Here is a 14358-nt window from a genome sequence, read left to right on the forward strand (position 1 = left end):
GACAATTTAATATGGGGGGGAAAAAATTTCAAAACACTTTGGAATTTTTCATGAAATTTTGCACTTGTTACAGCATATCTCAGTTAGTACACACTGTAGAGGCAACAAGTCTATTGTAGGGCTATTACGCAGAAACATCCACATTTGTATTAACAGCTAAGGTCTATCCAACTAAAATGCAAGCATGCAGCTCCACAAACTATCATGAAAGTGAATATTGTCTTTGTTGCATCAGATGCAAGAAAATGTTCAGTAAACACTTGCAAAATGCAAAATTAATGAAACATCAAGCACTTCATTTTGGAAGCAAAGCTGGGCACTGGCTTAACAAAAGCAACAAAATGCAAAGATGCACGTACGATAAAAGACACATTTCCTGTTCTGTACTGTTGCATGATTATAAAATACACTAATTTTTTTCCATTTCAGCCTATGTTTGGTTAGTAGTTGAACAAAGGTTAGCATTCAGCACTGTTTCAGTAACATTTGTTCAACTAAAATGGACACAATCACTTGTATTATTCATGGCACCTATAAAAAGTTACTATAATGTTTTCAGGTTTTGGATCTTTGTCAAAATTTGTATTCCAACAGCAAACAATGATAACCACATGTAACTCTGTAACTGATTAAGATCTATAGAGTATAACAACCAGATATCAGCAACATTTTTGAAAATGTTTTGTAACGTTTCTTTGTATTTTTTAATGCATACAATTGCACTTTATAGCCAACTATAATACTGCTTTTAAATGGAGACTTTATTGTGCAGTATTTCTCCCACAGGTTTTTACGTCGATGACATAATACATATGCAGCTAAGCAGAGAAACTCTATTGTCATAGTTTGTACACTAGTGGACCAACAGAATAAAGACGGTAAATCTTTATTCCTTATCTATTTTCCGGGCAGCCTGCATGGTCAATTAAAGTCTATTTACTGCTAACTTGTGCCAACACCCTTATTATAATAGAGTTCCTAATGTTATTTTGCTAAACAATGGTAATGAGATTCTTTCTTCCTAGTTTTCTAATGAGTGAAATTACACACAGCTATACTTTGGAACATTCAACAGTAAAGCCTTATGTGTTTATGCAGTGTGTCCATGCATATAGCAACAACTTTCTCAATGTACAACTCAAATAGCAACTTTACAGTTAGTTAATGTTTAGTGTCAGCCTTTTTACTCTGATGCATTATTGAGTAAATAAATAGGGGTCATGAGTAATTTAGGTTAATTTTTTCGATTGTCTAACAGTCATCTTACACGTATAATGTCTTCAGAAATGATATAGAAATAAAGTTTTTTTTTTCAAATAATAAAATTGACACTATACATTTAAATTGATTGACTTATCATCTTTTTACACTTAGATTCAGGACTGTCGTGGTCTGCTGGTGTCTATCCATGCTCACATCAGGTGGAAGGCATGTACATGGTTAGGACATGAGTCTGTCACAGAGCCAACAAAAACATCTCAATGACACACCTATTCATTCCAACAGTTAAGAGACTCAAATTGCAGAAAACTTAGGCTTGTATCGGGTGAACAATCAGGCTTAATACAGAGAGCCTCAACGTTCTACCACCTTACTGAGAAAGTGCCAATTTTTTATGTTTAATTTAAAATTAATTTTGTCTTGGCAAATGTGCAGTGTCATAAGGCTTATTTCAACACTTTACTATTTTCATGACTAATGTGACCTTGACTAAAGCTTGCAAAAGCAACTATAATAATACCAAATGTAAAGGTCTGTGGTGTTTTCCCACCACTGTATTCCCTGTACCACTGTATTATTCTGTATTTCTTTAGTTTTCTTGGTAAAATGTACTTGTGCCATGCATTTTGTCATGACCTGTGCAGGGGCAGACAGAATTGAATCCAATTACAGAGACTCAGGTAAACACATATGGAGGCGGGATTAATGACAAACAGAACAGTTCACCAGGCAACAGGCAGAACCAATTAGGGTGGTGCCAGGAGCTGGGGTTTCTGGCACACTCACATGGGTTGTTTAACCCGTACTGGCTGAAGAACATTAGGGACGTCCCTTGTAATTTTTCTGTTGAAAGAGGGATTTTTAAAAATAAGTTGTATACCAGGCTAAAATATAGACTGGCGTACTATCCAGGGTGGCTTACACTGCCTTATGCCCTATGTTAATATAGGCTCCAGCATCCCTGTACAGGATTAGCGGTTATAGATGACAAGACAAGTTAAAATAAGGGTTTTTACATGTAATAATACAAACTTTATGAGCCTTTTTTTAAAAAGAAAATCTTCCATGAATGTAGTAAAATGACATTGATACATAATACCGTCTTAATGTCACAATAACTTATCTTAAATATGGTGTTCGTAGTTTTGCCGATGCACAGGTTTTAACAGGTCAGCTTTGATAATATTTTCCATGGCTTAGGGCCGAGGTTTCCAAAGTAGGGTAATCATCACAGGAGGTACGTGAATAAATTTAAAAACAGTGTGACATGTAACCAATTTACCGATGATAAAAGGGATTACAGTATAATAACAAGTTGGACTAGCATCAGAAAACCCAGATTCGTTAGGAGCTATGTGGATGAGCAGCAATAATGGATCAGAGAAGAAGTAACTTTTGAGTAGGAACTCTTGTATTGTTACAATGAATTAGGAAAATTGACATTTATATAAAAATACACAATTTACCCAAAATACCAAAATAAAAGAAAAAGTGTGCACAAAAAAAACAAAATAGGATTGTCCATTGGGCCCTTAAAATGAAAATTGTTGCAGGTGCACCTGTTCTTAAAGCTTCATGGAAGTGTGATGTGAATGTAGGTGCGTATGAGTCTGTACGTGTAGATCTCCTCGTTGGTATCTTCTCTTCAAGGGTCCTAGCTCGCCATCAGTCTCAACCGGGATGTCTTACTTGTCCTTGGACTTTCTCGTCCACTCAAAAAAACCTGACCTAAAAATAAGTTCATATCTATTAAATTCGATTCAGATGCATCATTAAAGGTGTAAATGTCAAAAATGCAAATCTTGCATCAGACTTCGCGCATAAATCTTCAATTGTATCAAATATTAAACCTTCAGTCTTTTTGTTCAGATTTTGTTGTACAACGTTCAAGTATATCAGATATGTGGACTAAACATTCAAGTACTCACATATTCAACTGCTTATGTAAACAGCAATTCAGTATTAATAATGGTAAGTAACCATTTACATTCAAAATATCATAAGCATATCAGAATAACATATATATATATATATACATACACAACAATATATAAATTGAGGTAGTTCAGAGGTATTCATTACCCTCTAACATACTTAAACTCACAGTTAAGGTAAAATAAAGTAATTCATTACTTTGCATTTAGAAAATAAAATATAATTGCACTCTTAAATAATGTATCAAGAAACTTTTTTACAAATTTAACAGACTTCTCTTTATATATATATATATATATATATATAATCAGCATAAAATAATAAACTCAGTATATACATATGTAAAACACTGCATCGTCATTCATTTCAGTTCACTTTTCGCACACAGAGACAACAGAAAAATAGCACCAGTGTCACGGCAAATTTGCGGTTGACCTCATTTGGAGACATGATTTATTGCTCTGGTTGAATGATGGAGTCCAGTCGGAACATTGATTATTTTATTAAAAAAGAATTATTATAAAATTAAATAAAAAGGAGTAAAAAAGAAGCTTCCATCCTGAAAGAATGAAAGGCAAAAGGCTCGTGGCAGAGCAAAAAGGCAAGACCCGCTAACTAACAGTTTCACAGCTTAAGCTTTTATACAGATAACAGAAAAAGTTCCACCCTGAGGTGAGGAGAAGGAGGGAGTCAGATGCCCAACAGTGGAAACGTTTGAGGATGATGAAGACGTGTATATTATGAGGAAGAGTGGGCGCTGTTCAAAGGTGCGAAGAGTAATGGAGTCATCATGTATTAAAACATGACAAATTGTACACATGAACACACATTTGACGATATTATGATGAATATAAAAATTGCCATAACAAGAGCGGTTGTCGCGGCTCACAATGGCTCACTTTAGCATGCAAGACACAGAGCTAGCATGGGCATGGACGATGATGCTAACTATCAGCTAACTTTTTTTTTCATCCGGTATTGACTCGTCTTACCGACGTTTCCCATCTCTCCTTCATCCGGTCTTGGCTCGAGCTACACACTTAGCGCTAGCCAAATGTGCTTGATTGCCTCTGCCATCACGTAGTTTTCAGCTTTGACAAACATGAAAACAAAATACAGAACAAGACTTTGGGTGGAAAACGATTTAAGACTCAGACTCTCTGAAATACAGCCAAACATTACAGAGTTTTGTGCATCCTCTCAACCTCACCCTTCTCATTAAAGTTGTAGCGAGTTGTATTTCACAGATTCAGGGTGATGAATATGTTCAATCAACAAATGTTTGGTAGATTTCTTTTTCCAAAAAAAAAAATTGTTTCTCGCTGAAAATGCCAGTAGGTTAATTAACTAAATAAATGTAATAGTTCTGATAAAGATATTTGATTGTGTGCGTACAGATTAATATCATTATTGTTTTTTATTATATATTATTTATCAACAAGATAGATAAAAATCAGAGACAAATTTCACTTTAGGGCTACATTGTATGTGACCATAAGCGCTGATTGCCAAGCACACATGGATATGACTGAGCACTAGTGATGGACCAAATTTCGGGGCATCTTACATGGCCTAGAAATGGGCCAACTTGTCCGTGGCAACCGAGGCGCCACAGGCCCACCCATTACAATCAATGCCCACCCAGGTGCTGTTCATTCAATAACAAGCCCAACAAATGCCATGAGTGAAAGGTTTTCAGCCAATTAGCGGCTTGCACCCCATATATGGACTCTTAAGCCCGCTCATAGACTGCATCATCACCAGCGTTCAATGCAACTCTGAACTCTGGGTTTATGAACTAGGGATTGCTACCTGGAGTCGAACCTCCTGAACGGTAAAGTCAAACATCCACTCAAAATCATTTGGCTGATGTCTCAAAACAAGGAAGGCACCCATGCTGAGCCACATGTCGGTGGTAAAACAGTGATTAAAATCATTTATTGCAAAAAACCTTAGGAAACCTGGAACACCGTAATGCAGGTTTCATTGATGTTGCTAGTATTTATGATTTTAAAATGCGTTTAAAAGGATTTTTCGTGACAGTGAAGACTAAAGGCTGTTTTATGCTTGACGCATCAATGTGCTGCGCGGCAATGAGACACACAGAATCCGCATGAAACAACGCATGTTGCATTTATACTTTCGCGCAACTTCTGCTACCAAACTGTAGGGGGCAGTGTATTACAAACACACGCCAACCATGGTACAAAAGGAGAGTAGAAGAAGTAGCCGTTGTTTACAACATGGCGGCGACGGCTAGACCGTGAGTCTACTTCTCCTATTTCTCCTCGAGGAAGAGGAAATGTGTTGTCGTTTGTTACTACTGAGACGGAAAAGAAAGCGAAGGTGGTCGACTCGTCCTTTAAATCGTAGGAGCCAACCTTCCAGGAACTACAGTCCCTGTACCACATGTGTTCCTGGCTGATGCTGCATTTCCTCTTCAACAAAACCCGATGCGCCAATTTCCAGGTATACTATATATCTATTGGTGATCATGATAAAAAAGTTTTTGTATGTCAACTGTTAACACAGCATAGTTTGTTTTTTTTTTCTTTTTTCCAACATGGTTTTCTCTCTTTCTATCTGTACAGTGTATAACCTGAACATTGGCAAAACATGAATTTTTTAATAGTATTCGTAGAGTTGCATACTTACAGTATATATTCTGTTTTTTTTTTAATTTTATTTATTTATTTTTTTATAGTGCAATTTCCTTTCTTGCAACTTGATTTTCCCTTTTTATATCTGTACTGTGTACAGACCCATGTATGGATATATATTCCTGTTTTTATGCTGCTGAAACTCTGCAAATCCCCCCTTGTGGGATAAACAAAGGACATCATCTGATCCTCAGCTCATTGTATAAACAGGAAAAAACCTCAACGATGCCCAGCAACTAGTTCCATTCCTCCCAGATTCACAGACTCCTCTACACACACGGGGGTGATCCTGTGAGTGGAGGGCAGTGGTAGCAGGCCACAACAACCTGTTGGACATTGGCCATCTCAGCAAAGCACTCTCAGCTCCAAATGATCTCAGGTCATTGTTCCTGACACCACAGGGACTTGTTCCCTGGCAGGAGAATGTAATCAGAAGGTATGCTGAACATGAATGAAGAAAATACAGGACTGCAGTGAATTTAAATACAAAACTGTTTTTTATTGCCACACACTGTCACAAAAAAAAAAATACTAAAAAAGAATTGCACTTCTTTGTGACCTCTATTCTATATTCTCATACAGCACTTGGTAGATTGTATGTTTGACTGCCTCAACGTTGTGTGCTGGGATGGATTCCAGCATGTCAGCATCCACACAGCCAAACCTTGTGTGTGCTGTGTCCTTAATGGTGGCTGTAACGGTGGCTCTCACTTTCTCAAAATCTACTCATCTATTTTCAAGCAGGTCAGCATCTCTCTTCTTCAACTCTGGTCCTGGCGACACACTCCTTGAGGAACTCCTTTTACCTGAGCAGTACGGCAGAAGTGATCAGAACCAGAAAAAACTTTATTTATTCCAGAGGGGTAATTAGGAAAGCACTGAGCGGCATATAAATAAACAATGATAATAATTGAACTACATCAATAATAATTATATATATATATATTAATGTTATCCAAACAATGTACACACATGCATAAATTGCAACATTGCAGGAAAATATAGTAAAAGACCAGAAAAACACACAAACCTTATAGAAAAATGAACAAAACAACAACAGTAATACACAAAATGACTCAGAAAAATACACAAAGTTACAGAAAATGACAAAAGTACACCAAAAGACAAGAAAAAAACTCACAGCACTAACAAAAAAGCAAGACAACAGAAATACACAAAAAAATTACTCCAAAAACACATGACATCACAAATACACAATATGACTCTGAAAAACATATTTTACAGGAAAAATACACAAAAGAACAAAAAGACAATAAACATACACAGAATGACAAAAAAAATACACAAAATTACTATAAAAATTCTTTGTTCTTTCCTGTATTAATGCTCAAATCACTCATTATTCTAAATGCTGACATTAATGTTGATTATGTGACCCTCCGATCAAACGCATTTTTATGGCCCCGCTGTGATAAAAGTTGCCTACCTCTGATATAAGTTAAGAACAACATAAAAAGCACTCGAGTTCAATAGGAAAAAATAAAAACACTTACCACCTCTAAAAGTAGGAGACTGTGGTTCCACAAATGAGGAGATTGAGGACACATCTCAAGAGGCCGAAGGCAGCTATGATTTTCCGTGCGACTCTTCCGCGTTGTTAGAAAAACGTGGAGGCGCTCTACGCAGAAATGTTTCCACATAGAGTGCCCACGCGGGGGGAATGGCTGCAAAAATGACATAATTTGTATGCACGGAGCCGTGCGGACCTCGCGGATGCGTCAAGCATAAAACAGCCTTAACATTCAACCTGGACCACCATCTTCTCCTCTCTCCGTTTTTGTATCTTGGGGCTTTGTTCCACATGCTTTTTTATATGCTTGTATACATTTGTAGGACTAGTAGAGTGCCCGTCGGAAGTATGTATTCATATAGTGGGGGCTTAAGTAGAGTTGTCAATCAGTACTCTATAGTGTTATAAAGGGCTATATTTGCAGGTGCAAAGTAAAATAATGATTTCCCTGGTTTAATTCTATGGAACATGTGCATGATAAATGTTTTGTTTTGTTTTTTTTAATCATTTTTATTTTTTTTTGTTTGGTGTATTTTTCTGTAATGTATGTTTTTTGGAGTCAATATGTGTATTTTTGTATCTTTCAGTTGTTTTTTGTGCATTTTTTGTATAATTATTGTTTTTTGTTGCCAATGTAGTGTGATTCTGGAGTCATTTTGTATCTTTTTTGGTGTATTTTTGTGCATTTATGTTGTCATTTTGTCTATTTTTTGTATAAATATTTAGTTTTGTGTATTTTGAGTCATTTTCATATTTTTGTTGTTTGGTGTATTTTTCTGTAATGTATGATTTTTTGTGACTTTGTGTGTTTTTGGAGCCTTTTGGTATATTTTTGTGCATTTCTTTGGTCGTTTTGTGTACTTTTTGTATAAATATTGTTTAGTTTTTTGTTTTATTTTACTTATTTAGTATTTAGTGTGTGTGTGTGCTTGTGCGTGCATGTGTGTGTGTGTGAGTATGTGTGTGTGGGTGTGTGTGTGTGTGACTTGCTCCTGGTTGCCATGTAAGCCATTGGTTCTCTTTCTCACACACACGCACACGCATCAGCCGCGTGCATGCACATAGTCATCCATCTCCGCCGTGGGTTCTCTCTCACACACACACACCATCAACCGCGCGGTCAGTCGCACGCATGCACATAATCTGTCACAGGTTGTTGAGAGAAAAAAAGTACCACAAAAAATAAACGTTTTGCAACACCAAATAAGTCGCAACTTTCTCTCTAAACGACTTTGTGTGCGTTCAGCATCCCGGCACTCTCTCACACACGCACGCGAATCAGCACACAATTTATAAAGACAGAGGAGGAAGTTTACTCCATGACCAGCAGCAGTCAGTGCACACAGGGGAGAAAACAAAACAAAAGGATCAATCAATAGTAATACTTGATACTACTACTACTGATAATACTTGATATCAATACTATCAATATCTTTAGATCATTCCACAGTTTTATGTACACCTCTAGTGAGCACCCACCAGCAAAAACATGAATCGGACATTACATTATTGTGTTTTTTAAGTGTGCAGGAGTAGGGGGTACATGGCTTCAGGTTAAATGTCTGAAGGGGTACGGGACCGTGAAAAGTTTGGGAACCACTGGCTTAGGAGATCTGTTCCCCAGCCTGGCACCATCCTTATGTATATTTATATAGTTGATTACGGATAATTAAGTGATTTCAAATTGATAAGTGAATAGTGCTGTATGTGACTGTAACTAGTGGAAATGCAAAAGTACTGCAAAGCCAACACCGTGGCATTTTAATTTGAGGTGTGGCTCAGATGTGACTGTGCCCCACAGCTCTTTTAAGACATATTATTGTACAAAGACAACCAGCTCAACCTTTAAATGTCAAGATGGGTTTGAACAAGCATAGACAGCCTTAGTCATGTGAAACAATACATTTTTCTTCCACCAATCTTGAAACCAAATAATCTGAAATAATGTAATTTTGAGCTTGCATGTTATATAGTGTTTATTTTACAACAATATTGAATTATTGCTTTTGAAGCTTTAGTTTTCCAACAAAAACATTTGTATTGAAAATGTTTTTACATTATGTTATACATTATGTTTTACATTGAAGATACTTGGTGACTTTCATATACAGTACTTTCTCTTGCAACTTTATGGCAACTTGATAATAACAAAGCATAGCTTCTATGTTTCAATAAATAACTAACTGCAAAACTTGTTTTAAAAATCCACTATATTGAAATATATACCTTTGCTTTTCAATACAAGCTTTTCCTAAAAGGTTGTGTTTTTTTTTGGGTTTTTTTTTTTTTTTTTCAATTCAATGAGTGAATATCTTGCAGGAAACCTACAGTTTGTTTACAGCAAGAAAGCTCTTGAGACTGAGTTCGATTCCCAGTTTATCCCTAGCATCCTACTATAGTCATATGCATTAGATTAACTGAAATCTCTAAATTGCCTGTAGGATTGAGTGGTTATGGCTCTGTTTGTTGACTCTGTGAATGACTGGTGTACCAGGCCTTGTGCCACATGTGAGCTTGAACAGACAGCTGTCTTCTAGGTGGCTTCAACCCTTGGGTGTAATGATTAGAGATATTTTTCCAAGAGTGTACCTGTTTCCTGTCCAACAGGCATATCTACTCCAGGTTACTGCCCTTGCCTTTTAGAGGTGGAGCCACGTGGGACCTCCCCCACAGGTGGAGGCAGATAAAACTACCAGCCAGAGTGGGACAATACACTTAGAGGGACGTGGCTCTCCTCTTGGTGCTCCACTTCTCTGCTAAACCTTCCTCTCTCTCTGCTTCCCTTTTCTCTGTGAATCCTTTCCTTCCAGAAGAAACAAAATGATGAGTAGGAAGAGCATGACTGGTGGTGGTGGTGGCCGGAGTTCAAGCAGAAGCTTCAGCTCTCACTCTGTTCAGATGGGGCCAACTTATGCCATGTCTACCACCAGCAGGAGCGGTGGTATGGGCTATGGTGCTGGTGGTGGTGGTTGGGGCGGTGGTGGTGGTGGTGGTGGTGGTTGGGGCAGTGGTGGTAGTGGTAATATGAGCTTTGCTAGTGGTGGCCGCAGCAGCATGAGTTTTGGTGGTGCTGGTGGTGGTGGTGGTTACGGTTTTGGTGCTGGTGGTGGTGGTTTTGGTGCTGGTGGTGGTGGTTTTGGTGGTGGTGGTGGCGTTGTACCCATGATCTCAAATGTTCAAGTCAATTCAAGCCTGCTAGCACCTCTGAACCTGGAGATCGACCGCAACATCCACGTCGTTCGCACCCAAGAAAAAGACCAAATCAAGACACTAAACAACCGCTTTGCCAGCTTCATTGACAAGGTGAGTAGCTCTATGAAAAGTGTTTCTTGAAACAGCAACTGTCATGTTTTTTTGCTTCTTAAAAAATTGTATCTGCCTTTTGATTTGCTTATTTGATGCTCTCAAAAATTAAAAGTTTATTCTGCTGACATTTTTAAGTCAGTTAAAATGACTGATGACTACCTTACAAAATAAAATAAAACAAACACAAGATGCGATATTGTTCATTATATAAAAACTGCAACTAATAGATTGTTGGGTTTCATTTGACCACAGCCTGCCTTTTACCAGGTGTCTTTGAGCAGGACAAATGATACAGGAAACATTAGAGCAGTCATATCGGATGACTGCCAGCTTCATTGAGTTAGGAGAGGAAAGATCAGGTTTCCAACAGCTTACTGATGCAAAAACTTGAAAACAGAATAATGCATTTAGTGTATTTTACATTAGTTCACACAAGGCTTTGAAAAATCAAAAAAAGGGTGCAGTTAACTACATAATCTATTATTTTATTGTGACTACTATGCGTAACCACTTTTAATGCAAACCAAACTTTGAATGCATAATACAATTTTCTCAGAGTAAAGAAATACCTGTTTTCAGAGAGCCAATAAAATCCTGCTTTGTGAAAATGCACTCATAGCTTACTCTGCCGTTTATATATAACACACCAGTCAGGTACTGGTTTGACAGATAATAACCCTTGGGCATGTTACATTAATAACCAAGCAAGCCAAGCTTTCCCAGTGAATATGTGTGTTATCAAAGCAAGGCAACACAAATGTGAAGAGAAGAGTGAAGGAGTTAAACTTAGGGCATCCTCACTAAACCCAACCCTGTCCTAAAACTCGGCCCTGTTAAGGACTTCTTGAAAGACAAAAAATAGTCTAAAAAAGAAATAAATTGAAGTCTTAAATTATAACAACCAAATTTTTCCACAAGTTCTTGAACTGTAAAACCTCAGCTACAATGTGCAACAATAGCACTGTTTACAAAAAACTGTATGGAAGTAAGTAACAAAATTTTGTGTAGTTTAAATACATTAAGTATATGAAAGTAATATTACACATACATATTACACAAAGAAATGAATGAGATCATTCACTTAAATATTTATAAAATAAATTAGATACATCTAGGACAATTTAAGCCATACAGTAGCAGAGTTCAACCTAAACAATGCTTTTTCAATTTAGGTTCGCTTCCTGGAGCAGCAGAACAAAATGCTGGAGACCAAATGGAACCTGTTGCAGGAGCAGACTACCACCCGCTCAAACATTGACGCCATGTTTGAGGCCTACATTGCTAACCTTCGCAGACAACTGGATGGTCTTGGCAATGAGAAGGTCAAGCTAGAAGGAGAGCTGAGAAATATGCAGGGCATGGTAGAAGACTTCAAGAACAAGTGAGCTTTTGCAGCCCGTGTTACAGTGAACAGCAGCATGTGTACAGTGAATAATATCCACAATGTAAATCTTATTATCAGATATGAAGATGAAATCAACAAGCGGGCTGCTGCAGAGAATGACTTTGTACTCCTTAAGAAGGTGAAGAAAATTAAAAATGACATTGCACATCACTTAAGACATACTGTATATAACATATTGTCACATGGCCTTTCATTAATATAAAATCAAACATGTTTTGTTTTCCTCCAGGATGTAGATGCTGCCTACATGAACAAGATTGAGTTGGAGGCCAAGGTTGATGCTCTTCAGGAGGAGATTAACTTCCTTAGGGCTGTATATGAAGCAGTAAGGACCATACACCCAATGCACCATACATCTCCAGCCACCCAAAAGTGCAATTTACCATACTATTAATATTTTGTGTGCAGGAATTGAGGGAGCTTCAAGGACAGATCAAGGACACCTCTGCCATTGTGACGATGGACAACAGCCGTAACTTGGATATGGATGCTGTTATTGCCGAAGTCAAGGCCCAGTATGAAGACATCGCTAAACAAAGCCGCGACCAGGCAGAGCAGTGGTACCAGCAGAAAGTGAGAATAGAGAAAGAGCAAATTCAAAGTATAGTCAAGAAAGACAACATTTTTAAAAAAAAATAACCTAAAAATCAATCTTTAATGTTTTAGTTCCAAGAGTTGCAGGAAACTGCAGGCTCTGCAGGAAATGACCTTCGCAGTACCAAGTCTGAGATGGCTGAGCTCAACCGTATGATCAGCCGCTTACAGAATGAGATTGAGGCAGTGAAAGCACAGGTAAAATTTTTGCTATGTAGATCATAGCCAACATAACTGTTGTGTTTATGATTGTGTTATAAGTTCAAATCAAGACATTGAGAACTCATGCTAAACTTGTAAATTATTCCTCCATCCAGCGTGCAAGCCTAGAAGCTCAGATTGCCGAGGCTGAAGAGCGCGGTGAACTGGCTGTTAAGGATGCCAAAGGCCGAATCAAGGATTTGGAAGATGCCTTGCAGAAAGCCAAACAGGAAATGGCCCGACAGGTTCGCGAGTACCAAGAGCTCATGAATGTCAAACTGGCTCTGGACATTGAAATTGCAACCTACAAAAAGCTTCTGGAAGGCGAGGAGGAAAGGTAAGATTGAAACCCAAGCATCATTTTCATAAAAAATAAAACATTTAAAGCGTTTAAATTACTAATATGTTGATATGCCTCTTTGTAGGATTGCTTCTGGTGGTTCAAGTGCAACTGTCCACATCCAGTCATCTACCACATCCTTCGGTATGTTTTATAACAGTTTCACTGTTTAATAAATAACAAAATTTAGAGAATTATCAGTAAAGAGTTTGGAGATCATTATGTTTGTGGATGATTTATAAGGCCTTTATTTTTTATTTATTTCTAAATGACTAATACTTACACTATATTTTTATCACCAGGTGCAGGAGGTGGCGGAGGCGGAGGCGGTGGCGGTTACGGAGGCGGAAGCGGTGGCGGTTACGGTGGCGGCAGTTTCATGAGTTCTGGCGGCGGTAGCAGTTATGGTGGTGGTGGCAGTAGCAGTTATGGCATGAGTACTGGTGGCATGGGAGGCTATTCTTCCAATTTGAGCTCAGCTAGTGCCAACACCAGCTTCTCTCGCCGTTATTAAGTGAAGCCGCCCCATTACTTGCCTTCATCCTTTTTCGTCCTTCAATAGTTCTACTCTTCCATGTGCCTCTTTCCAGCCACCAAAAAGCCTACCACTTCATCCTGCAGACTGCTGCAGGCTTGCACATTTATTGTAGCCCACATTTGTACCCTATTCTTTCAGAAAGTAAAGATATTCCTAATAGAAACTCAAAGCAGAGAGAGAGTGTGTGTAACCAAAAGCAGAAAGAGCCAATTGTGAGTTAGTCCTGTCTTCCTCTGGTCAGTCAGTCGAGCTGTCTTTTGATTGCTGAATTCCTGTTTTGCAGACAAGAAATTTCATGTAGTGCCATGACAGAGATTCCTTACAAAGACACAGCAGTTGCACACATAGTGAAACCAACAGATAAAAAAGCATATGATGAAGCAAAATATGCAGACACGAACATTTGTCTTCCATATAACTTTTCAATGCTGTTGTCTCTTACCCATCACCTTGATGTGCAGCTTGACACCATCAAAAGCAGTCACTTGCTTGAGAAAATGTAATTGCTCCACAAAAAGTGCATAAATGGAGAAGTTGGTCATACTTGGCCTTAATATTACTTCACTGAAACATCATTACAGCTGACTGAGTCTGACTTGTTACATCTTGAATAAATCTGTTCAAATG

The 14358-nt window shown here is 38.0% G+C and overlaps 1 protein-coding gene across 1 annotated transcript; it reads left to right on the forward strand.

The window, feature by feature from the left end:
- The first annotated feature begins 10051 nt into the window (after window positions 1–10051).
- Window positions 10052–14123, forward strand: LOC114467092 (keratin, type II cytoskeletal cochleal-like). The gene is made up of 9 exons (XM_028453136.1): window positions 10052–10650; window positions 11826–12034; window positions 12116–12176; window positions 12288–12383; window positions 12467–12631; window positions 12725–12850; window positions 12970–13190; window positions 13279–13337; window positions 13496–14123. Exons 1-9 carry the CDS (start codon window positions 10168–10170, stop codon window positions 13705–13707), a joined length of 1632 nt encoding a protein of 543 aa, XP_028308937.1. The 5' UTR covers window positions 10052–10167; the 3' UTR covers window positions 13708–14123.
- The last annotated feature ends 235 nt before the right edge of the window (window positions 14124–14358 follow it).

This window comes from Gouania willdenowi, chromosome 7 (genome assembly GCF_900634775.1).
Source record: "Gouania willdenowi chromosome 7, fGouWil2.1, whole genome shotgun sequence".
Taxonomy (NCBI): Eukaryota; Metazoa; Chordata; class Actinopteri; order Blenniiformes; family Gobiesocidae; genus Gouania; species Gouania willdenowi.

Coding starts and splice junctions, on each gene's coding strand:
- LOC114467092 (XM_028453136.1), top strand. CDS start 10,168: ATGATGAGTAGGAAGAGCATGACTGGTGGTGGTGGTGGCCGGAGTTCA. Junction 12,035..12,115: donor GTAGAAGACTTCAAGAACAA/GTGAGCTTTTGC, acceptor TCTTATTATCAG/ATATGAAGATGAAATCAACA. Junction 13,191..13,278: donor CTGGAAGGCGAGGAGGAAAG/GTAAGATTGAAA, acceptor GCCTCTTTGTAG/GATTGCTTCTGGTGGTTCAA.